General features: G+C 40.9%; 1 protein-coding gene across 5 annotated transcripts in view; it reads left to right on the top strand.

The window, feature by feature from the left end:
• arhgap24 (Rho GTPase activating protein 24) overlaps nt 1-18,774 on the top strand; it is a 57,051-nt gene extending 38,277 nt beyond the window's left edge. For 2 of the 5 annotated variants that reach the window (XM_046374368.1, XM_046374370.1), the window contains 7 exons: nt 9,202-9,324; nt 13,010-13,217; nt 14,556-14,688; nt 15,405-15,478; nt 15,563-15,684; nt 15,769-16,948; nt 17,602-18,774. In XM_046374368.1, the coding sequence (XP_046230324.1) occupies nt 9,202-9,324; nt 13,010-13,217; nt 14,556-14,688; nt 15,405-15,478; nt 15,563-15,684; nt 15,769-16,948; nt 17,602-17,866 (2,105 nt within the window). In that variant the 3' untranslated portion in view covers nt 17,867-18,774. Of the gene's footprint in view, nt 1-616; nt 913-5,459; nt 5,723-9,201; nt 9,325-13,009; nt 13,218-13,653; nt 14,141-14,555; nt 14,689-15,404; nt 15,479-15,562; nt 15,685-15,768; nt 16,949-17,601 lie in introns of those variants that run through there. The other 3 variants (XM_046374369.1, XM_046374371.1, XM_046374372.1) reach the window with 3 other exon arrangements.
• The last annotated feature ends 4,477 nt before the right edge of the window (nt 18,775-23,251 follow it).

The raw sequence follows: 23,251 nt of genomic DNA, 5'->3' as shown, positions 1-23,251 counted from the left end.
AACAAAAGTTACATTTACATTTGTTGAAACTAAACAAAATGATACAATACTAAAAATGTAAAATATATATCTATATATATACCATAATTTCCGGACTATAAGCCGTTACCTTTTTCACAAGCTTTTTACCCTGCGGCTTAAACAATGATGCGGCTAATTTATGGATTTTGCCTCAAGACGAAAGTGACATTTAGATCACAACGAAAGAGAGACTGACAACGTGGACACCTGTAGCTTATAGAAAATTGCAACCTATATATGTACAACTTTTTTTTCTTTTTAAATTTAGTGGGTGCGGCTTATATTCAGGTGTGCATATAGTCCGGAAATTACGGTAATCTATTAATCACATTAAGGCTTATTTGATTACACATGCGAAAAGTCAATATTACGTCATTATGCTCTAAATAGTTGTTGGCTGAAGATGTTAACAAAACACTGCAGTGTGAATGGGACGTCTCTTGTTTGCTTATGGGGTCATGCCCTGCATCAAACCAGTGGCCTGTTTGAGCCCAAGCCCAGAGAGATCTGCCCATTGTTCCCATTACAGTGCTCAAGGGAAGTATGTGCATGTGTGTGTGTGTGTGTGTGTGTGTGTGTGAATGTGCGTGTGTGTACTCCCCAACCCCCTCTTCAAACCTCACCTCTCTCACCTCCCTCCCCTCCTTCCCTTTCTCTTTCACACCCTCTCAGCTGTGCTCACTCACTCATTCTGAGTTAGGCCAAACACTGGCAGAGCAGCTCCTCAGTCAGGAACTCCCGTCCTCACATTAACCCAGACCGCCGGGACTTTGTAGACCATTCAGGGGGGTGCTTCTTGTCAGGAGTGTGGAGGAGACATGGAGATGGTCCACCAGGCGATTTATAGTTTACCACAGTATGGATTATCAGATTTGCTACCTTCACATCGAGGTAAAAATAATGAGTGTGCTATTTGACTATTTTGAGCCTGTTGATTTCACACGTATATGTCTCTCTCTCTCTCTGCATACACTGATGTCTCTGCCACAGGCTTCTTTGTTGTAACAGCTGCACTTTGCAGAGGGATTAGATCATCTGCAGTGATACCACTCATGAATGAAACTCTGTGCAGAAGGGATCCGTCATTTGCAAATCAGAGATGAAAAAGGAAAGGTCATTTTTGTTTCCACTTTTAATCCTTCTTATCAGTCCATTTAAATGAACTAACATTTTTCACTGTGGTTGGGCTTGTCGCTCGCCGAGTGACTTCCTGTTCCGCTGGAGGTATTTATGATGCGTGGATTTCTGAGAAGACTATCATTAGGCACAATATTGAATCTCAACTTGCCCCTGCTTGCATGCAAACAAGAGGAGTCTTGCAGACAAGAGAGATGAGACATGATGTATTTATTCAATCTCCCACCGTACACACACACACACACACACACACACACACACACACACACACACTGGGAGAATTATGACACATGTTTTTGTCATTGAAAGCTAAACAAGGTAGTTACAGTGTCTGCATTGTTTTCTGGTCCAGCAGCAGCTGCTTCCTCTCCTTGGCAAGCAGCACAATGGGAGTCTGGAAGAACTTAACATTTTCACAACACAAGTCTCCCACAAAATGTATTCCATTTCTGTATGTACTGAATCACTTTTAGCCCATTTTTAACACCATTCTCACGTAATTTGAATGTCTTCAGTGTCTTCATTGTCTTCTTAAATGAGAACATATATTATATTTTTTTATTGTTAGACCACTGACGTGAACACAAGGTTTTCATGGATTTGTCCCATGCTCTTTTGTAAGGTGCCAGTTGCACAAACTGTATTGTGTCTTGAAGACGTTGACAACATGGCTTTCTTTGATGAAAATGTTACACATTATTATTCACTTTATGTCTGAAAGTTAAATGAGAAGCTGGATATTAGTTTAATATCTCTCCATTAAATATGAAGCTACAGTCAGGCGACAGTTAGCTTAGCTTAGCATAAACACTGGAGGCAGAGGAAACAGCTAGCCTGGCTCTGTCCAAAGGAGAGAAATCTGCATCAAGAATCAAGTTCAATTTTTAATATGTTATATTGTGCTTATTACATCCATACAAAAACAGAAATGTAAACAACTTTTAGTTTTACAGAGGTTTATATTCAGGACTATCCCTATACTATACAGGACTATAAAAAATATTTTCTTATTTTCTAGCTATTCCTTTGAGAATAAAAGACAACAGTCTAATCATTTGACATGTGCTAGCATCCTTTGGATGTTACAGTGGATGGCAATAGATTAATAGTGTTTAAATAAATTAAATTTATTCTGTGATCTGTCAACATGTTGAAGAATGGATGCCCTGCGCGTTGTTTTACAGGACTTACTTACACAGATATGGGTCTGAATCAAGTGTATCGCAGCTCCAGGTATTTGTGGGCAATTACAGCACAGTGGGATCCTTTGTTGTCTCCCACCTGTTTCGAGCCATTAGTTAAAGACCGGTCTGCAGCTGGGTTTGGCCACTCATTAAGGCCGCTGGTCACAATGGAATGAACAGTTGTTAACTGTTTGAACTCGGCCCAACTCACAAAGTAATCATGGCACACAGAGAGAGACAGGTTTAAAGGCAGGTTTAAATAATGGAAAAGTCAGGGATAATTCAACGTGATGCAAGTGATGTGTTACGGATTTGTTTAAGGAAAACTCAATTTTCTGTTTGGTGCTGCGTACAGGGTGGAGGTTGACTGTATTTAGCACCTGACTGCGGTTGTGCCGTCTCCATTACGCACTTGTTAGTATAATATATAGAAGTTAGTGTAAATAAAGTTTTCGCTTCAGTAGATGCTCCACTGCAGAGATTATTGTCAAAGGAATTGACAGTTGAGAATTGAAGGGGTGTGGAATTTTCTCTCTTTCCCCCCAACTTTTTCAGTCTCAAGGTGAACAAGGAATCTTGATCTGTGTGCCTTCTTTTAATACAAGCTTTCCTCTGTGGTTCCAGTCTGCATGCCTCTGTAAAGCTGACAGTTGTTCACCGCTGAGCTTATAAAACTTTGCAGCAGTGTGCTGGAGCGTGGCGAATCGGGGGAATTGCGACAGCTGTCACGGTTGTCTGTTCAGGTACAGTGGTGCTGTAAGTGAAACTCCGCGACTGTCTCTGGCAGTAAACTCCTGCTAGGATTGGTCTCATTTAAGAAGCGATGATTGAAGGTTTTTTAGTGAAGCAGTGCCAGTCACACTACAAGCAGTCTGAGAATTATGTGGTGGAGAATAATACTTGCAGGCATCTTAACCACAGCCAGTAAAGAATCTGTCAAAGTGTAGCCTCCAGTCATTTGATTTAATGGCCAGATGTAGAGGATGTACCCTCAGGTGACAAGATGATATTTGAGCTGAATATTTAAATATTGCCGTTTAATGTTTAACAGGCCAAAATCCTGATAGCTGTGAAAGTTGCAAACCAAGGATTGAATAGCTAATATTTGCTCTTCACAGGGACGTGGCTCCATTGTTCTCTTGATTATCCGTTTATCTGATGCTGGTTTTGAGCTGGAGTCAAATCATTGATTGACCAGTGTGTCTGAGATCAGGAGACAATGCTGAGTTATCAGCTGCATGCTGCATGGCTGTGGCTGGGCTAAACACAAGTCTCCAAACAATTAGCACTCCTGCACTAAAAGATTATTGCATTTGGCTAAAAAGAGGTCCCATAGAAACAATTATAACAAATCATCTTTGCCAACTATGCAAGTGAACTACTATTCATTAACATCTGGAGCAATTTAAAACACTTATGTCATTCACAGACTCATGACTCAGCCACTGCAGCTGGCAGATCTGAGTCTGTTTTTCATATAGACCCTTTTCCTTTTAGTCACAAACACAAGCAAATGCACTAAAACAGTAAAAGTAACTGAAATGCACACAAAGACGGTCAGTATTACTGTTGTTGCTTGTATTCTTATCGTCTCTCACTGGTCTTGTTTTGAGGGTTTTGACCAGACATGTTGAGTCCATGTGCTAACTTTGACATGCTGCCCCTCTTTATAAACCATATGGCCAATTCAGCCACTGTGGAAAAAAGTTGAGCATCAACAGGAAATGGCAGGAGGAACAGGAGTGTGTTGTAATAACCATGGTATGCTGTATAATCCTGTTGCATGCTTGTTTAACAGCTTCTCAAGCGTTGTTTCCAAAAGGAAATACTGTCTTTCCGTGCAAGTAGTGGAGAAACAGCCTCTGCATTAAGGGCTGATTGATTTTAAATGTGGGCAAAGGCACTCACGAGGGGAACCAGAGAATCGCGATTACTTCACATGACAATTCATGCAAACACTGCTGTCAGGGTGGAGATGCCAGAGACTGAGACAGTTTTGCATGACAAATTGGCCAATGAGACTTATTAGGGTCACTGTGGAATCTTTCTGACAGATCCACTTCAACTGCAAACATCAGACTGGTGTGGCTGACGATTTGATACCATAATGATACTAAGATCAGCTCATAGAAAGCAGGAGCAACATTCACAGCATTGACAGTAATTTTGCTCTGAAGCCTGGTCAAATTACAAGCGAAACTTAAAACTTAATCTTAGTTATGAAAAACAGCTTGTTGTGTTCTTTATTGGAACATTTTCTAAGCAGGTTTTGACAAATACCGGCAATTTCGCAAAGCCCATGTTTTGCAACAAAGTCTTTTCCCACGCACGTCCTCATAAATTACTGCAAAAATAGCCTGCACCTGCTGTGACGTGGTAACCTGAGATGTTAGTTGTAGCTGAACACACAGAAGAAGGCTTCCTTAATTGATATGAGCCTCACATCTTTTTTTCTGTCAAGGACCACAAAATGCAAGAAACAATGCATGTCACATTTTTATATTTGAGTATTGCTATTACAGATTTTACATAAGTTACATTTATGGCTTTTTTTTTGTCAGATATACTCGTAATCTAAACATTTTCTGTGTCATTTGTATAGTTTTGATGCAGGTGTGCACTTTGTCTAGTAAGGAAACTGTACCGAACACTCTTTCAATGAGTTTAATTGTATTTGATTGTTGATCTGCAGATATAGTTTAGCAAAAAGTTTAATTTAGTTTAGTTTTAAAGCGTTATGGCTCATTCTTCTGAGCCCCCCCCCCCCCCCACACACACACACACACACACACATAATCATGTAGCCACACTGTCATATATATGTATATTAATCCACAGCTGAAAATAGTCCACAATTAAGTCCAAATTTACTCTTCTATGAGTAATACTCACTAAAACCTACAGTGCTCAGGTGTTTCACTGGGAATTAGAAAAATTAGATGTTTGTGAGTTATTTTTTAAAAAATTTAAATTTTCAGCAGGAAACTTGGAGCTGATTTGCTTTGGATCCTTAAAAAGCTGGGCACGGCCCTGGTTGTCTAACACCCACCACCACCACCACACACACACACACACACACACACACACACACTGTGGACACACCAACACATCGATGTTGTCTCTCTCTCTCTCTCTCTCTCTGAGTTAAAACTGCTAATAATCAGCCAGTGTGACGCGTCTCACACGGAGGACTTTGGTCGATAGTAAAGCGGAGTCTCGAAAGTCTTTTGGCAGCGACGGGGCTTTGAAAACATCAGGCTTACGCACAACTCGCGTGTGCGCGTGTTGTAAGCCGAGCTGCACGTTTACCGGCGTCGCTGGAAATCTGTTGCGCGTCGCGGACGAAATGACACCTCGGATGTGATTCCTGCTCTTCACTGGTGAGCTGCAGCCGCCGCTTTGTTTATGTTTTTGGTCTTGAATGAAGTGAGGGCGGACGTTCGCGCATTTGCAGGAACCATCACATGTTTAATACCTAAACACGGACAGAAGGGCGGTGTGATTGACAGGTTGGATCAATTGCTTCTGCTCAATGTGGAGTGTAATTAACGGGAGCTCTGAGGGCAAGTCGATAGCTGGTGAGATGAACTACTGGGACACCAGTCCGTTACTTAAACGAAGAGGTTGATTCCTGGTCAAAATGTGTGTTAATGTTAAAGTGTCCTGTTTAAGCTTTAATGAGGCACCTTTACTGTTAGTCCAGGCACAGTATGGATAGATTAATCATCATATTTGAAAAGCATATAAGTAACATTTGCTTTTTACAATACTGTGTGTGAACAGTGACTTTATACTCTCATAATGGATCATATGTTTGTCCCGTTAAGTTTTACAAGTGTAGAAATAGAAAGCATAAACTGCAGTACATACAATAAATCGGATGTTTACTGTTTTATCTAAGGCTGCAACTAATTATTGGTTAATCTGGTGAATCTGCTCCAATTCTCACTCTTATTGTCAGAGTCTACAGATGTTGAATATATATACATATAATGCCTTTTAGAATTTCCCTGACAGACATCACATCAATATGTCCAACCAGTAATCCAAAAACTGAAGATACTCAGTTCAACAGTAATCTACGTCAGCCAGCCCTCACATTTGAAAAGATGGAAAGCAGCTGGACAAATGCTGAGATTGTACGATGAAAGTAATGTTGATGTTCAGACAGGGCAATTTTAAAAGTATTGTATTATTAAAACTGTCATCAGCCTCAGCCAATGCATCAAACAAACTGGTTTCCTGCAGACTCTACAAATGCAGTCCCTCTCAATCATCACTTGTGACCCACCAGAACAGTGTGGGTGTCTGCACCTGCAGAGACCCTGCCCTCTGCCTGTGTTTTCTTACTTTCACAGTACTTTTGTTCCTGATGTTTCCAGGTGTCAGTGATTCTTGAGGAAGACGGCCGATTGTTGAGTCTCATTCCCAGAATGTAAAATAGTGACTTTTAGGATTGGTGGCGATTTGACGTCCTGGGAATGAGAGCCAACACCCAACTGCCTTTGTCCAGAATGGCTTACTGGTGCGAATTCAAACAGCAACTGACAATTGCTGCGTATTATGTCTTTAAACAGACCGAGAGTGAGTTCTCACACACACAAGCGCACATAAAAAAACACGTTAAATGACTACCTGCTGAGTGCAGCCTGAGGGTTTAATTTTAGCTGCTTCATGAGGCGAAACTATAGACTGAAGTCCAACGTGCTGAACTTAATGTCACGTTTTCTATGTAACAAGAAGACAAGAACGGGCCACTGGATATCAGAACTTAGTGACTCCTCACTTTAAACTTCTTCTCACTGTCTGAGACTTGCTTTTACTGTGGGTTTGTTAATGTCACTTGAGTTTGCATTGTCTGTGTTTGTAAAGGGAGCCTGTAGTGGATAAACAGTGTGAGCATGTCGAATGCCACACAGGGCAAACACTGGCATCTGCTCCTCGCTAATGAGATCTCATCGAGACTGACAGGGAGCAGTCGATCTCACTGTCGCAGTTTGAGTCCAGATATAGCTGCGGAGATGCCGCTTTGTTGGCAGTAAAGACAGAAGCTCTTTGGGGGGGTGATAAGACACATGTAAGTTACATTAATTTTCATCCCATGCAACTTACAAATCACGAAGGAGCAAGAGCTGGACATTATCTATGACTGGGAGTGTATGGCTTCTAAACAAATAACTAAAAATATTTAGTGCTACAGTACAAGTGCTTAGAGATCTGCAAGTGAACAAGACACAGTGTGTGTAATTTTTAATATATGTAATATTAGATGAGAACATGAAGGTTGTTGAGAGATCAGGTCTTCATAATGGACAGTTTCCTATACTTACTGTATACATGATGAAATATCCTTCAAATTAAAAGCTGATAATGAACAAATAGAGACAGGATATATGATATTTCAATTTGTCTAGCGTTTTAATCACTTGTTCACAGACTGATGATGGGAGGTTTTCTGGAAAATACATTGAATTTGATCACAAATTCAATGAGAAAAGTGGGTGTAAAACTTTATTTTTGTTTTTTTTTTACCTACAGAAGTTTCAATCACATTCTGCTGATTAGAACTTCTCTTTAAAAACTATTGACTCATTTGGTTTGTATCGTGAGACAGTTTAAGTGTCCGTTCCTGCTTAATTTCAGCTGATGAGGACGAAGGACGTGAGACATGCTGCTAAACCTCTCTGTTGGCCTTTCCTGTTGTCTTGTAGCAGTCTATAAATGTTTTTCGTATGCAGCTCGCAAATCTCATCCTGTGAAACAATCAATGGAGCAGAATGCCTGGTGGTCAGAGTCATGAATTATTCACCTGCCGTGTGACACACCATTTAGCTCTTCATAGCTCATCTCTCCCTATAACAGAGCCGGTGCATCGCTGTGAAATGCCACGAGTCCTTGTTTGTTTGTTTCTTCTTAACAAAGCTGAAGCCTAGCAGTGTAAACGTATATGCTGTCATAGTAAACGCTGCGACCGGATTCGTCATGTGAAACAGGTCCAGACCCTCCACTCCGGTCTGCTCAGTATCACATGACGGCACACTGCCTGTGGCCTTTATCCACAAGTTGAACCAGGCTAGCTGAGCCTGCATCTAATGCAGCACACACTTCTGTCCACAGATATAAATGTGTTTTTTGTTTTATTGTTGTAAATGATTTTAAAGGGGAGTGTCTGTCGAAAATGGACCTATTCTGTGAGATTCTAGTGGTTAGGTTCAAGATAATTACAGTGTCATCCGAGCACTTTTAAAGAGCTGTGCTATGTGGCTACCAGCTTCACCTTAATGTCACCTTAAATTCGAGAATATCTTGCCTATTGTTCATTTGGATGTTTGACCTTCGCTGTGCAGACTGTTGTATGTTCACAGTTTGAGGCTATAATGCTTTCACACTGACACTGACAAATCGAGTAAGTTTGTCTGCAAAAAGTTTCCATTAAATCTGCATTTGATGATTTGGGGACTTTTCAACTAGTTTGTTCTAAAAAAAAAAATGTCAAAAGTGTTATATGTGTAATATAGAAACTTGAAGCCTCCAGCAGACATAAATATGAAGGTTCTGGATTTTCAGATGTGATTTAAAGAATTCATAACTTTTCTGGAAGAAGCTATCAAACCCAAATGGTTATTCCTGATGTTCATGTATGTAAAGCATGTCTCGGGGGGCTTTTGTTATGAAAGTCCCATAAATCTGCTTTAAATAAAGAGATCAGACTAGCAGAAATGCTGGTGATTTCTCTTCGTGTTGGGCATTTTGATTAACCATGAATTTAAATAATGAAGATTTTGCCACTCAAGAGAATTTGGCTGCTATCTACAAAATATTTGAATCGCCTTTGTTTCTGGCTCTTGTATTTGAACAGGGGGAGACAGAGAGCGGATGACAGCCAACCATGAGACCTACCTCCTTATGGCCAGTACCCAGAATGACATGGAGGATTGGGTGAAGACGATTCGCAGGGTCATCTGGGCTCCTTTTGGCGGAGGTCAGTATACACACTGTCAGTGTTTTTAGTCGCTCAAAGACTTGTTGATGCGGATCAAATTTGGAGTTTGGTGATCCTTTGGGTAACTTGGAGGATGGGTAAGCCTGTGTCTCCCATCAATGCCACTATCTCTGCTCAAGCTCAGCTCTGGTCCCAATGACAAAAAGCACCTTTTGTGGGTACATTAGATACAATAAGCCAACGAAAATCGGCGATGTAGTTATCAACAAATACAAAATGAGTCATAGCTGAAGTGCATGATGTTCTCACGAAGCTGTTCCTCACTTTGATGGGATCAGTGTGCTGATTACTGGGTCTCCTACTGCGCTGCTATGGCTTGTTATTGACTTTACTGGCACACATTGGCCTACATTGTGCATGAACGGGGCACAAGTGCAGCGTTTGTGACCGGGCAGGCATTTCGGACAGCTTTCTGTGACACAGTGAATAGATGAGGCTGAGTTGGCCCCCCTCTGTTTTCAGTGCAGCGAGTTTGATGTCTATTGCAGTTGACTGCTCTTCAAAAGGACGAGCCATTTGTCAAAGATGCTACAAGAGCGATGGCTCCAAGTTGGAGCGTAGCCGGGCTTTCTCTGTCTGTCTCTCACACACAAACACACTCACACACACATGTATTCCTGGCTTTGGCATTTTGCAGTAGCAGCAGAGACTAACGTGGCCCTGATTGGCCGGTCGGGGCCCCTGAAGTGTGATTAAAAATTCTGTTCGAAAGAGTGACAGACAGGGAGGGAAGTCCCCAAAAACGAAGCCCCTGTGTTTGACCCGCAGAAGAGCTCGGAGCCCCTGATGGGTTTGCTGTCATGTTGTGCTGAACACTTGCTAGGATGTTGAATTAATTACTGGCCAGCTTGAGCAAACAGTTGGACAAGAGTGAGTTTGAAGTCAGAAGTTTGAGAGATGTGCAGCTGTGGCCTCTCCATCTGGATCTTTGGAGATTTATTTCATGGTAACTACCTACTGTTTTTTTTGTAAAGAGTCTGAATTTTAGTTTGAGCTGTTGTAAGTGTTGTTGCTGCTGTATTAATGCTGCGTGGAAAATTAAAACCACTGTTCATGTTAAAACACTACTACCTCTATACTTTATTCATTACTGTGTCGTTGTTCCTTTCAGTGACATTCAGTTATTTGCACACAAATGTTTCACTGCAGACAATCTGCAAGCATTGTTACGTTTCTAGTTTATTGTAACACCACAGTTGAATGTGATGTTTACCTGCTTCCTGATTGCAGAGCAGAGTTCTCCACACCAGAAACACTCCTCAAATTAGAGCCGATGTGAAAAGTTCTTAAACCAACTTTTGTCAACTGGCACTGAGTTGATGTGATAGCTGACGATAGATCATATTGTCATTACCTGCAATTTATGTTCAGCCTCTGAGCTAGCTAAGTGAACCAGTTCTGCTGAGCTCTGGTGTTTTATTGTCTTTTTAACATTTCAAATGACATTTTCCGGGTATGAATATAAACCTATGAGGCTCCATATAAAGCTGTCTATAAACATGTGATGAAATTATGTAAATCTCCCAACAAATATTTAAACATCCTTAGGCCATAAGCTCAAGTTCACATCACCTTTTTCCTCCCATGTACATTCATTCATTCCTTCTGATGTACTTTGGTAAAGTAACTGCTTCATTATTTGTACATGAGACATGCAGCATAAGATTAGTTTGGTTCACTGCCTAATCTGAACACAGTTGAAGCTGTGTTGTCTCAGGGACTATCTCCATTAGTATATATTTTGAGCATTTAGTAAAGGTGTTGATATCAGCATCACATCACATATTTGAGTAACACCCTTCCATCACACCAAAGAAGTAGAAGAAGAAGAGGAAGATAGACAGAGAAGGAAGTGGGACAAATCACACTGTGTTGTGTCTGGACCTCGGCAGTCGATCTGAGCATCTGGCAGAACCTGAGGGTGTTGAAGAAACCTGCTGACTGTTTGGAGGTGTTGCTCTTCTGTGCTGGAGACTTTGAGGTGGTGGTACAACCCAGTCCAGTGAGAAAGGTTAACATACAAACACATGCTCACACTGTTCATAAGCTGGAGCACACACACACACACACACACACGCTTGTAGTTACATGTGACCCCGGGAAAACATTCCTAGACTCATGACCAGAACGTGTGGTGGGATGACCTCGTTTTCATCAGTCATTAGTTCTCTGGCGCTCAGTGCAATACGTGAGGATATTCGTCAGTCTTTACTCTGGGGAAGCTTGACTTTATGTATATTTCACTCTGATCTGTCTAAAATTTGGAGAATGGATACACAGCTTCAGATATTTCTCAGAAATTTGTGGCTGTTTACTGTTTTGTCTTATTTGGGTTGAAGATTGAAGCGAAACAAGTCCCACTGAAGCGACTGAGCCTGAGGAGAAAGAAAAGAAACACAAGACTCCAGTGTTCCCTTCTGAGCAGCTTCTCTCCCAATGAAATGTGACTGAAAACATTTTCCCAGAGATGGACATGAAAACAGTTTGACTGACCTACTATCGAACGGATGCATCTCTCTTATTCCTGCGGTTTGTTTTTGTTTTCTGTCACAGCTGTGAAACCTGAGGTCGGCTTACTGAAAATGCTAGAATGCAGGCACTTCAAATTCTGCACCTCTGGCATGTTATCTTATCACAAATTTATTAATAGGCGTTTCTTCCGGAAGCTTACAAGCTGTGTCAGTTTCAAGGGGGGTGAGTATGGCAACCTACCGTGATGTTATTAGTGAAAATGCAACCAATGCATCTACTTGTGTCTACTGAAAAATGTAGTTAAGCTTAGTAGAAAAGCCACATTCTGAATTAACATGATGCACCGGTACACCTGTGCCCGAATACAGATTTAAGCTACAATTTTGCTTTAGGACCAGTTGTTTCTAAGCTACATTTCTCGCTGTGGCGCATGCCATCATGAGCACGAGGAACCTCATAAGCTCAGTCTAAGTCAGTCGCCGTACAGTACCTTGTCGTACCACGTGTGTGCATGTGTGTGAGCAGCCTCTGTCTGTATCTGGAGACCGGAAAAGTATGCAGATCCAAATCTCTCAGGAAGGCTGCCTTAATCCCCTCTTGTGTTGCATCCACATGAGAAGGCTGAAAGTGGACAAATGGAAATCAGTCTACTAACGGCAACTGCCTCAGACAAAAGGCGAGAGGTGCTCAGCAGGAAGTTACAGATTTGATCATTAGATTAAGGCTTTGTGGGTGTACATATTTTTTGCTTGAACTGCCTGGTCAGCCTTATCGGAATTTTTTTCAATTGATTTAACTGCTGTCTTTTATGTGCCTTAAGCTGCAGATGTGAAGCAAGGAGGTTTTTTTTTCCTAATCATTTTTAAAAGGCTTCTCACACACTGGGAGAGACAGATAAAAAGAACAGGATAGCAGTAAGCAATAATGATATTTCAAAGGATAGTAAAGATAATTTTGATATCATAATAATAATTTAGCTATAAAGAAAAAACTAAATTATATGTATATCTGTGATCTAATATAGATATTAAATTCTGGAGACTCTGCTCTCAGCTTCTACAAATTGTGATCAAATAAGCTTGCTCGTAATCAATAAATATTAAAAGCAACGGAATATAAGTAAAATAAATGGTAAAAGAGTTATTGCCATTTATCACATTTGCATTATTGAACATTTTGTCTGGTGTTTCAGGGATCTTTGGTCAGAAGCTGGAGGAAACTGTGCGGTACGAACGCCGGTTTGGGAACAAGCTCGCCCCGATGCTGGTCGAACAGTGTGTGGATTTCATTCGGCAACGGGGCCTCCGGGAGGAGGGTCTATTCAGGCTGCCAGGACAGGCCAACCTGGTCAAAGAACTGCAGGATGCCTTCGATTGCGGAGAAAAACCCTCATTCGATTGGTAAGGAAGCATATAAGCGTACAGGGCGCTTGGATTTCTTCAATACATTTTAATTTGAAGGTGATATGTCCAGACTGTTGACTGGTTCGAGTTCTGCACTTCTGGAACCTCACAGATGCTCCCGTTGGCCTGGAACAAACCCCCTTCAGAGGTTTATAGAAACAGATTCTGAGAAACTGAGTCGTAGAGGTTTTCACTACATGTTTTTGCATTGAAAACCTGCACCACACAACAAAGATCTTTTGTGACATCCCAAGGGACTTTGGAGGAAAAAACAAAATTAAATTCAATAAAATGTGGAGTCAGATTTGAACAAGCATAACAAACCCAAGGGGGAAATTTCTAAACAGGTCAATGTAAAAGAAATATTTTCTGAATATATATATATATATATATATATACTATACATATATAAAAACAATGAATGCCAACACACGACTACGCCCCCGTGTCTGATTTTTGTGTCTAACTGTCCCTTGTCACGCTGCTTCCCTCATTAGCCCTTGTAACCTCCTGCCTGCTTCACCAGCTGCCCGTCCTCGGCTCATTAGTGTCTCTCAGCCTACAGAGGAAATCCTCTTGCCTTTTGGCAGATCACCCAAGCTGTCTCAGTGCTGCTGTTATTGTGCCCTCTCTTGTGTTTATTGTTACCTGTCTGCACTTCTGTTTGTTTGCTTTAGTTTGCCAGATCCTCCCACATAAAGTGCACGGATTTTGGGGGCTATTTTGTTAAACATTAAAAACAAAGTCCAGAATATTTGGAAATACTCTTAGTTGTGCTCGGGTTAGATGAGAAGGTCGATACCACTCTTGGATCTGTTAAGTATAACACTGCAGCCAACTACCAGTTAACTTAGCTTCACACAAAGTCAGGCAACAACTTTGAACTGTAGCTTCATGGCAAGAAAAAGATCAGTAAAAGGGTAAATTGTTGTTATACACTTTTTTTTTAATGGATTGAACAAAGATGGTTGATGACAAAGCCTGTATTTTTGCTTAGCTAATAGAAATGGCTAACGGCCATAGCTTGATGTGAAACAGACAGATAAGAGTGGTGATCTTCCTTCGGATGACAAAATAACAGAATGTCAAACTGCTCCTTTAAATTTGTTGTGTGAAGTGCTCTGTCCTTTCTTTAACTTAAATTATTTTAAGTTAAATTAAGTTTTTAAGTTAAGTTAATTATACCCACCCCCACCCCTCTTTGATTTCCCAGCAGTCTTCTTGCTGCAGGAGTATTCGTGATGATTTGCCTCCATGCCATCTCCCTACAATAAATCATAACCTCAAACCTCCCACACTTCCACCCCTGCCTGTCTGTCTCTTCCTTCTCCACAGTAACACAGACGTGCATACAGTCGCCTCTCTTCTGAAGCTGTATCTCAGAGAGCTGCCGGAGCCTGTCGTCCCCTTCAACAAGTACGATGAGTTCCTGGCCTGCGCCAAGCTTCTCAGCAAAGATGATGAAATGGTAAGAAAGAGTACTTGACTACCTACGAATTGCCTTTCACACACTTTATTCCTCTACACAAAGTTTTTTGAAGTTCGATTTATATATTAACAGAAGTCAGCGCTGAAAAGTTCTCACATAAATCATCCGAAGTTCTGTTCTGTGGCTTTCAAGGCGGCCTCTCGCTGCCCACCCATCCATGCATCCAGCTCTGCTGTTTCTCACATCTTGTTGTGCCTGTCTTGACTTGTAACATATAAATAGGATTCCTCTCACATCATGGGAATGATTTAGTACTTGTTATTTGGAGATGACAGTGATGAATGTTCTTCTTATCAATTGTTTGTTTGTTGTATATAAAAGTATATGAATTAAAATCTTTTAAAGAGTGTGGCAAATTGCTGAGCACAATGTTTTCTGAATTTATGCTCATCATGCAGTTGCCAGATTTTATAGCTCTGTAGAAGAAGCTTTTTTTCTCACTTTCTGTTTGGTCTGAGGGTTTTGATTTTTCAGATCAAATTTAAGTGAGTGATTGATAATGTTTTTTGTATTCTGTCTTTTATTTATTCTGTACCTTTTATGTACCACTGAAGGAGTTGCACTGAAATTTCATGGGAACAGTTTCTGTTCAGTGACATTAAAGACATTATCTTACCTTGTGAATTGTAATGTATTATTCTAGATTGAATTTATGCAACCTAAAAAGTGTCTTCTGCATCTGAAATCTTCTGCAGGGTTTGAAGGAGTTGAGAAGGCTCGTTGAATGTCTACCTCCAGTGAACTACAACCTTCTCAAGTACATCTGCAGGTAATAATTTACTGTTAAATGTAGATCATATTTTGAATTTTGTGGTAACAAGCAGTGAAAAAGTGATATTTTCCTGTTTGCCAGATTTCTAGATGAAGTCCAGTCATATTCAGGAGTGAATAAAATGAGCGTCCAAAACTTGGCCACAGTCTTTGGGCCAAATATCCTGAGGCCGAAGGTTGAGGATCCAGTAACTATTATGGAAGGTCAGTGTTCGTGCTCGTGTTAAACCTGAGTTCAAGTAAGTGAACATTTAAAAGTAATGAAAATGTGCATTCTCATGTTGTCAGGTACTGTTCTGGTCCAGCAGCTCATGGCTGTTTTGATTGGCCGCCATGACGTGCTGTTCCCGCGGGATGAGGACAGCCCCGCCGCCCTTGAGCTTGTCAACAACAACAACATCGAACTTCAACGGCAACAAGCCATTACAACTACCTCCATCACTGCAGTGTCTCAGAACGCCGAGAACAACAACACACAGGTGGTTCGGCAGTGTGTTTGGGAAGCACCTGAATCTCCTTCGCACCGCCAACATGCAGACAACAGTGGCTCCCCGCGATCAGCGAGCCCTCGTAATGGTGTCACTGGGCGCTTTGACGTCGCCCGCAGCCCACCGCTGACTGTTAAAAAGAACCCAGCTTTCAGTAAAGGCAGTGGGATTGTCACAAATGGCTCCTTCAGTTCCTCACCCTCTTCAGACCCCAGTCAAGAAAAGATCCAGGCCTTGACTGGAGGCGGGAGTTTAGCAGTGCGCCGCAGCGGGACGCTGAAAGGTTCCGGCACGAAAATGGGCACCAGTGGAGTGACGGGTGGAAGCAGCACTGGAGGCAACGGGACTGGAGTTGTGCGCTTGGGCATTTCTGGCACTGATGTGATCACAGGGAGTCTGAACAGCCGCGGTGGTCTTTGGGTACCAAATGGCTGCGTCACTTTACGCGAGAACAGCAAAACGCGTGACTGTTCCAATGGGGACCAAATAACAAATCAGAATCGTCTGTCCACCTATGACAATGTCCAGTTAAACCATCACAACCTGCAACAGCAGAACCAGATCACCAACACGTGCCTGAACAGCAGCTGTGAGGACAAGCAGAGTGTCGATAGCGCCACCTGGTCCACTTCCTCCTGTGAAATCTCTCTTCCTGACAACTCCACTTCCTGTCGCTCCTCCACCACTACCTGCCCCGAGCAGGACTTCTACGGAGGTCACTACGAAGACCTGGATGGACCAACACAGGATAACGAGCTTCGACAATCTGGTGGAGGAGATGTGGAGGGCAAGGACAGCAACAGAGAAGGAAGTGGCGATGGAGCAGGAAGGAGCGGTCGGGCCACCAGCAGTAGTGATAATAGCGATGGTTTTGCTGGTGGTAATGGACCCGGCACTCACAGTGCTCTGCACAGTTTAGTGGCCAGTCTTAAACAGGAGATGCACAAGCAGAAGACCGAGTATGAGGCCAGGATAAAGAGGTGGGGCCCCATCTGGGGAAAATAGTTTTTGGTGACATTAAAAGGACGTTGCATTTATCAGACAGCTAGCTAAACTAATGCACACAGCCAAAATAAAACAAATAAAACAGACAAATAAATCCTACCCTTGATTCAACTTTAAGGTTATTTTGGAGGCTGCGGTTTGTGATGTCGTGTTTTGTTATTTACTCTACCCTCAAAGATGGTCATCATGATGGTCATTATAAACTTCATAAAGGTGGAATTTATAAATTGGCCACTGGATGTACGTCTCCAAATCACATCTAAATCAGTCCAGTATCAAGAGACAATCTTATTTGTAGAAAATAGCTGTTATTTCGATTATAGCCTTGTGTTGAGCTGTTGCTTATAAATCATTTTAGATAGAATATATGTAAAAAATTTAAGGATTCTGAAATTTAATCAGTTTAAGATCAGTATGTGCCTCTCAGTGAGGTGGACCATGAGAAGCTAGTTTAAATCACCCTTAAAGAAAACCTTTGATACACATTTTCTTTCTAACTCTCACCTTGCTTGCCAACTGATGATCAATGGCGCTATAAATATGAAGCTACAGCCCAGACATAGTTAACTTTGCTTAGCATCAAAGGTTTCATCTTTTCTCTTGACTCTGTGTGAACCTCCTTTTGCAGCTTGGAGCAGCGTAACCTGGAACTGGAGACAGAAATGGTGAGCCTCCATGAAGAGCTGGACCAGGAGAGGAAGAAGTACACCATGGCAGAGATCAAACTGCGCAACGCTGAGCGTGCCAAGGACGATGCTGAGAGGCGAAATCAGATGCTGCAGAAGGAGATGGAACAGTTTTTCTCCACGTTCAGTGACCTGACTGCAGCTGGCACCAGCACAGCCACGGACCCTCGCCGACCAGATCGTAACAACCCCATCTGGATTCAGTGAATGAAGGCGGAGAATGTGGGCCGAAATGCTCGTATAGACTGGAATAAAGTTTATTATGTGCGAACATTACGAGGGCTCCAAACAGGACTTGGCTGCTGGTTGTCGAGGACAAGTTTGGAGTTACAACGCAAAGGTCAATGGCATGTTTTAATTTAATGAATAGGAGGTATAAAGCTAGTGCTACCTGCCTGTATAAATGTAGACATCACCTGGAGTGATACCATACTGATACTGTACATACAGAATTATTTAAACTGTTAACAGACACTTAGAAACTGTGGCAGTCATCACTCATCTTACTGGCAAGTGGAGTAAAGGCACAGTACACAGCAGTCTATGATGATGCACAGTATGAATATTGTACTTCAGCTCCTAGAGCCATATAGGAGAAAACACAAAACAGCAAAACATAAACAAAAACATCTTGTTGTTCCATCTGTGTCTGCTCATGTACATAGAAACCATGCAGAAAAACAATGTCATGTGTATGTAAAAATAAATTAAATACTTAAATGTTTATCTGATATTTAAGCAAAGTTATGAATGTGTGATATTTTATATTAAGACTTTTCCTTGCACTTACATGTTTGTTTTAGTCTCTGCAAGGTGGTACTGAATGTTCTGTCAGTCCGTCTGTGTACCATTTAAATTGGAGGACAATATACTGTGTATGTGCCCGTGCTTCTTTGCTGTTTCCTTTTCCCCATGACCAAAAAAAGAGCCTGTACTGTAAATATTTTATAGATTATCGTAGACACTACTTGTTAGTCTGCACTGTGGTTTGACGCATATTCAGATGGATGGCACGTATTAAGTTGATGCTGATTGAAGAATGTTTTGTGGCTTGTAAAAATGAAATTTGAGACTTGCACGATGGGTCATGGGCATAAATCCCAGTTAAAATAAAACCCTTTCTCTGTCTGTCATGAATCCTGAAATTCAGGTGACAAATAGTACTCCCCCCATTGACATATGTGTAGTTGTTGTTCCCCTGTGACGGCTCTTGGGAATTGCAGTTTACAGGCTACCTCTAAGCTTATGAGATGCCAGTTTTAAAAATATTCTCCTGTAGTTTTCTGATAATTTATCCACCTGACCACTGGTATTCATGCTAAGCTAGCGCAGAATAACAACAGTTGTGTTTGTGGGTCATAACTGTACAAAAATGGGATTACAGCATCAATTGTGAGGACATTAACAGCCTGATTGCTAAAATCAGTAGTAAGCGGTGTGTGCATGATGGTGCATGAGTCCATAAGGGCAGGTGTACAAGTAATTGTCTGTAAAGTGACTGCATATTGATGAGTGTATTTATGTAGCTTTAAACCAAATGTCTACACCCAGTGTGGATGTTCTAATGGGTACAAAACAAGACACATCTGAGTACAGACCTGAGCCGGACTTCTTTTAAAAGACGTGTGCTGTGTGCGTGCACAGGCCTGCTGCTGGCTACTCTGCCTCCGAAGACCCATTTAAACCTGCTGCTGGTCAATGCAGGACATCTGGAATGTGCACATGGAGTTTAAAAAAAGTGCCTGAACAACTGAAGGAGGGAGAGGCAGCCGAAGCTTCTCATTTTGCACCCTTCACAGGGAGGTAATAGGCTTAAGCCAAGCTGACAGCAGCACCTCGTTCTGTGAATTCCACACAAAAGAGCAGATTATGGACACAGTGTGAGACGGAGGGAAGGACTGGGACAGTGGAATATTTTCATGACATGATACTTGATACACAAGAACTTAAAAAAATATATGACTTAATATGAATAAAAATGCATTTTCATGTGAGTCTCCTGTTGTTATTTACTTTTTCAGTGAGTCTGGCAAGGTTGCAGCTTTCTGAATGTAAGTTTTAACTTGTCAGAAATTGAGAGACTTGAACCATTTTACCTTTTCTGACAATTGTTGTGGATTAAATTTCTAGTGAATGTTTTGTGATATTAAGTATCTGGCGTGAGATAAACCTCTTGTGCAGGGACATTTAAAGAAACATATCTATACTTGTTGGCCCAAACTACAGAAGTCCTGGACATTTTATGACTGAATCAGCATCAACACCATACAACGTCTTGGGATCTGTTGATATGGAGAACATCACTATCATGTCAAATGATAGAAATGAACAATAATAATACAGAGTCAGCCAAAATTATGTATACACATATTAGGAAAAAAGGGTATTGCCATCTGTTGTGAAAACATTGTACAACAGTACACAGTGTTATCGTAATTTGATCAAACTTTGAGAGGTATCTATATGTATAGAAGTACTTATACAAATGAAATATTTTTGCATGCTTTTCTTTTTCTGATGTGTGTATACGTTATTTTGGCTGACTGCATATTGTATGTTGTAACTAAGTATTATTCAGCTGCAGTATTGAAGTCCAAATTTGAGCTACTTATACTTCACTCTTTACAAGTTACTTTTCAGGTGTATTTTTCACACCCTTCTTGTAGGGAAAACACCTCTAAATTAATTTGGAATTTGAAACCCGGAGATTTAAGTGCTCCTTTATGTACTGAGAAATTGTCCTATCTTAAGCTAAATAAACTAATGTGTTGTCACAAAGCTGAAAACAGGCCCGTTTTTCTGAACTTATGAAACCTTTTAAGAGATTTGTGGTCCTCACAGGACAATGCAACTACATACATACAATCTTGTAGAGTATGATGTATTGCCATAGATTAAAATACTAAACAGTAGATTAGGTATGAAGGATACAGCAAAATCTGTGACAGTAAACATGATCTCATGATCTTAACTGTATATAACTGCATTCAGACAACACAAGAGGGGAAGGTCAGTGCACTTGCTTTTCATCCTGCACTCTCAGGCAACATTTTCTTGCTGATGGATGCCAGCATTTAGACTGTGCGTCTATCAGAACTGAGAGGGCCTGAAACTGAATTAGAGTCTGAGTGGGACAGATATTCAAAGATAGATTCAAAGATATTCAATTGCAAATCACTGCAGGTAAGAAGAAAAGATAGACACCATAGTCCAAGATCAAAGGTTTTGTTTATTTTCAATCACATACATATACTATTTTTACATACACAGTTCCTTTAAAATGTTGTGTTTACAGTAACAGCTTTCAGTAATTTTTTTTCTTTTTCTTCTGCATTTGTTTTGACTTTAGTTGAAACGCTATAGCCTGAAGCTTTGAGATCAGCGTGAAACAGATACAGTTTCTTTTTTTTTTCTTCCTTTTTTTTTCAACCTGACAATGTCAAAAGAATGATTCATTAAAACAGCACGGAGTAAAAGTAAAACGAGAGAAGGAATCGTAAAAGAATCTAAGAACAACATCACCTGATTCAGATGAGCTATACAGGGTTTCTTCATTGTAGAGTTCCAAGTTTCGTTTAAGACTCCAAACATTTCAGCATCACCTGACCCTTGCAGTAGCTTGCCTCCCTGTCTGAGTGCAATAAAGTGTGTATTGCATTGTTGGATTGTTGTTATTTACAATAGGTCTCGAAATAAAGATCAATAAGCTGGGCATCACAAGTCCAAAGACCTCATGTTGACGCAGCTGAGTGCTGGATGGATTTCAACTTGTGACACATATTTCATACTGGCAATAACATTATGGCTGAGTGACAGGCCAAATAAATGGCTGACAGACATGAATTTGGCTAATCCTGAATCCACGAGAGGTTGCTTTAAGTCCCTCGTGACAGAAATCAGAGCAGGATTGGTAGCTGACACATTTTCTAATTCTAAGGTTTAAGTGACTGAACATGAATACACACATGAACTACTTCCAAACACATGACTGTACCGACCCTCCATTAAACATTCTTAAAACAACCCCCCCTCCAAAGCTCATCATCTTTTATTTAAAGAAAAAAACAAAACATCTGAAAACATGTTAAATAATCCATCCACGTGCCATCTTCCCAGTTCAGCCTTACAGACACTTTGTGTTCATTGCTGGTTAACTTGAAATCACGCACACACACACACATACACACACGTACACACTGATGACAAAGCAGAGCAGCAATGATGTGAGTGAAACAATTCATTTCTACATTCAGTGCTGACAACCGAGCTGTTTCTGTGTTAGAGTCACCTCTACTTCCAAAAGCAGAATTGTCTGGAGGGATGTCTTATAAAAAAAGATTTAAAATTCACATTCAGATACAGAAAAAAAAAAGAAGTTTCAATATTTGTTCTGAGTGACAATGTAAAGACCAGAAAAAAAATAATGTAGTTAGGATGGTTAAAAATGCCCTGTAGAATAACTGCAACAGTACTGTGAATATTCGTGGTGTAGGAGTCGACTCAAACACAAGACTCCATTGTGAGAAATTCATCTGAACATTTTCAAAACACAAAGAATTTCAAAATTGCACCCTGTTTTGAAGGATTGCCCTGGCCAGACCCTGAACAGAAAGCCAAGCTAGCTTATTCTGGAGACGCCGCCCTCAGTTACCCTCTCAGCTCTGTGAAGGTAAATCTGTATGTGGTTCACTGTACACAAGCATCAGGCAGACGGAGTGTTAACAAAGCAGCTATTTCAAGTTATGTACATCATTTTGTTTGGAGGGATTTTGAGGGTGCTTTCAGTAAAAGTAAACCTCAGTGCACTGGCAGAGATACAGCCAGACATGTCAATTAAAACAATAAAACAATAAATACATAAACAGTGCCATGACTGGGATTGGGAGTCTTTTTAAACTAGTGGACATACTATATAAGCCATGTGGGAAATATGGTGATATTGACAGAAAGCGGTATTTTGACATGGGGTGCACCCATTTGTTTCAGTAATGGACGGTGACAGCATCCTTAAGTGTGCCCTTTGTCCAGTAACCTTATTTCTCTATCTTGTCAGTTACCTGATTGTCAAGTGATAAAATACCATGAGGCAAGTAATCCAATTGTTCTGTGTACATCGAGTGAGGATCTGCAATCTGTAATTTCTTTGTTTGTAAAATATCTTGTCAAAAGTTCTTTGCCCATAAACCCAACAAACCTGCATGAGAACACAAAACATGGCATTCAAAACCAAGATAATGAGAATTCCTTTCTTTGTTCTGTAACTAACATATACACGAATAAACAACTAATATATCACCTACTTTGTACTTTGTCTAGATGGAGTATAATTTGTCTAAAACACGACAGGAAAACCTTAACTGCATATACACAGTTACAGCTAAAACAATATGTTTTGGCCTGAGTGCTGGGTGCAATATTGTATGTGGGTGAGAACTTTGTCTCCTCTGCTTGCAGTCACCCAAACATACTGGACATCTTCTATTTTAAAATTTAAAAGAGACAAGGAATAAATGCACTGCAACTGCCAAGCCTTTGCCAGGTTCACTGCCAAAAATGTGTGTGCCAGTGTCCCAGTTTGAGAAAATCTGTTTA

Source organism: Scatophagus argus, chromosome 20 (genome assembly GCF_020382885.2).
Source record: "Scatophagus argus isolate fScaArg1 chromosome 20, fScaArg1.pri, whole genome shotgun sequence".
Lineage (NCBI taxonomy): Eukaryota > Metazoa > Chordata > Actinopteri > Scatophagidae > Scatophagus > Scatophagus argus.
This window is presented reverse-complemented; position numbering and strand designations above follow the sequence as displayed.